General features: G+C 33.5%; 1 protein-coding gene across 1 annotated transcript in view; it reads left to right on the top strand.

Annotated features, from left to right (window-relative positions):
• Positions 1-2,509, top strand: part of LOC106870243 (jmjC domain-containing protein 8) — a 34,596-nt gene that overhangs the window by 3,046 nt on the left and 29,041 nt on the right. The window contains exon 2 of the mRNA XM_014916260.2: positions 1,428-1,520. Within this exon, the coding sequence (XP_014771746.1) occupies positions 1,428-1,520 (93 nt within the window). The remainder of the gene's footprint in view (positions 1-1,427; positions 1,521-2,509) is intronic.

Here is a 2,509-nt window from a genome sequence, read left to right as displayed (position 1 = left end):
ATAGTTGAGAGAGTTTAGGCCATAGTTTACAGGTACTTTTTTTTCCCCAAAAATTCTTCCTTAACTATGACCTGATTGTAATCGAGCTTGCTAATAAAATAACTAAATAATTTTTAATGTTTAAAAATCAATATTCATTTCTGTGTTTGATTCCAAGTCAGTAAAAGAGTAATTAGTAAAAAATATATTTTGTCTCAAAAACTATGTAGTTGGGAAGCAAACTTCTTACCACACAACCATGTCTTGGGGATTTCAATAGTTTGAGATTTTCATCTGATGCAGTGGTTCTCAACCATTTTTTTTCCAGTGGACCTCTTTGATCCTGTTTTACTTTATTAGACCTCCATAGCCTTTCAATGTATCATATATATGTAAAAAAAAAAAAAAAGTCTTACTGTATTTTTATAATTAAATATTATTAGGAATTACTCTTTTACTTGTTTCAGTCATTTGACCACAGCTATGCTGAAGCACAGCTTTTAGTTGAGCAAATCGACCCCAGCTCTGATGTTTTGATATCTGTCACCCCTCCACATTTCCTGTAATTTCTCACCTCCTCTCTATTGTCCTTGAACCTCTTGTGCCAGCAAAAAAAAAAAAAAACAGATGCTTGGTTCATACAATTTAATCCATGACCAGTCTGGAGCATTTCATATGTTTCTGTAGCATTTTTATCCAGTTTAACACAAAACTTTGTCGCCTAGTGAACTTCCAAATTGTCTTCGCTTCCTAACTGCTGCTTGCAAACTAGACAGCTGTGACAAGAAGTGTTCAGTAGAGTGTGTTCAAAGTGCTGTCTCCTTCAGCTGTTGCAGCTGTATCCTTCAGTCTGGAATAAAAAGGTGGCAGGTCAGCTTACTAGATGTATTCTAATGATAAACTAAAATTATAACTGCCACACCTAAAAAAAAAGTCTCAAAACTTCTGGAATGCATCTCATATAATTGTATAAATTGATGAATTGATATCAATAAATTTTATCTTTGAATTTCTTTTCTTTGTTAATGAAATGCAATATTTTGTGATGTATTTACTCTCCAGATAAAACCGATGATAATGGATTTACTGATAATGTATTTGGCATTTTACTGAATTTATTGGTTATATATTGGTTCATGATGCCTTGATCTCACAATGAAATTAGCAGGTGGTGAAATTGAAATGACAGGCAATGTATTTAAAGCAAGATTATTTTCTGAACACCATAACTTGTCTACAGACAGTTTATAGTGTTCAGTAAATAAATATAATCTCCATATATATATAATGGAAACATCATTGGCAAGTTCATTACATTTTGATTAATATTTTAGCTATTTCAACTTCAGTGCAGAATAATTCTTTGCCGTTTGAATAGAATTAACCATTTTAAGTAACCTGCTTGATTTATTGATTTAAAATTTTTTTTGTGATGATGGTGTATCTAGGTATACCGATCCAGCTTCCATTCTTGTCCAGCCTGGACCATGTAACATTGACATCATAAACAACTCATTAACGCAGCACAACTTTTTAACCTAGTAAGTTTTCTTTCTCATTATTCATTTTAGTTCAAACTATTGCTAATACACTGCCATTTCTGTTTATTTTTTATTTCTTTTCCTCCTCATGTATCATAAACCAAGTTCATTGAGTTGATATCCTACGCTTGTGATATTTGGATATTTCTATTTTAGGCTGATATAGAGAATGCACTGGCCAGTTTGTTGTTGTTGCTGTTGTTGTTAAGGCGGCAACCAAACAGAATCATTAGCATGCCAATCAAAATGCTTAGTGGTATTTAATATGTCTTTATGTTCTGAGTTCAAATTCCACCGCAGTCAACTTTGTCTTTCATCATTTTGGGTATGATGAAATAAACACCAGTTGAATATCATGGTCAATGTAATCAACTAGCCACCACCTCCTCCTAAATTTTAATTTTCGTTCCGATAGAAGAAAGGATTGTTATTATTACTATAACTAATATTTTAGCCAAAGAATGGAGTCTTAGGTTCACATGTGCTAATATTTTCCTGCAGCTTAGTCTCTTTGTATAAAAAATAGAATGTTTCTGTGCCCACATGCACAATTTATCCATTTAGCATTTAAACTGGACATATCTAGCCAAAATATTCTGTTTTATGTTCAAACTGGCTTGATCTTGCCTCTCACACATACCCTACAATGTCATTCAAAAACCCAGTTACATCATTGAAATCTCAGAGCTATGAAATTAATTCATGATTAATTCAGAACAATGTCAATAAATAAGCATCACATCTGACAGTAATACTCTTTACTCTTTTACTTGTTTCAGTCATTTGACTGAGGCCATGCTGGAGCACCGCCTTTAGTCGAGCAAATCGACCCCAGGACTTGTTCTTTGGAAGCGTAGTACTTATTCTATCGGTTACTCTTTTGCTGAACTGCTAAGTTACAGGGTCGTAAACACACCACCATCGGTTGTCAAGCGATGTTGGGATGACAAACACAGACACACAAACATACTCACACACGTATGTATATA

The sequence above is a fragment of the Octopus bimaculoides genome, chromosome 6 (genome assembly GCF_001194135.2).
Source record: "Octopus bimaculoides isolate UCB-OBI-ISO-001 chromosome 6, ASM119413v2, whole genome shotgun sequence".
NCBI lineage: Eukaryota > Metazoa > Mollusca > Cephalopoda > Octopoda > Octopodidae > Octopus > Octopus bimaculoides.
Note: the sequence above shows the minus strand (reverse complement) of the source record. Positions and strands in the feature narration are given on the sequence as shown.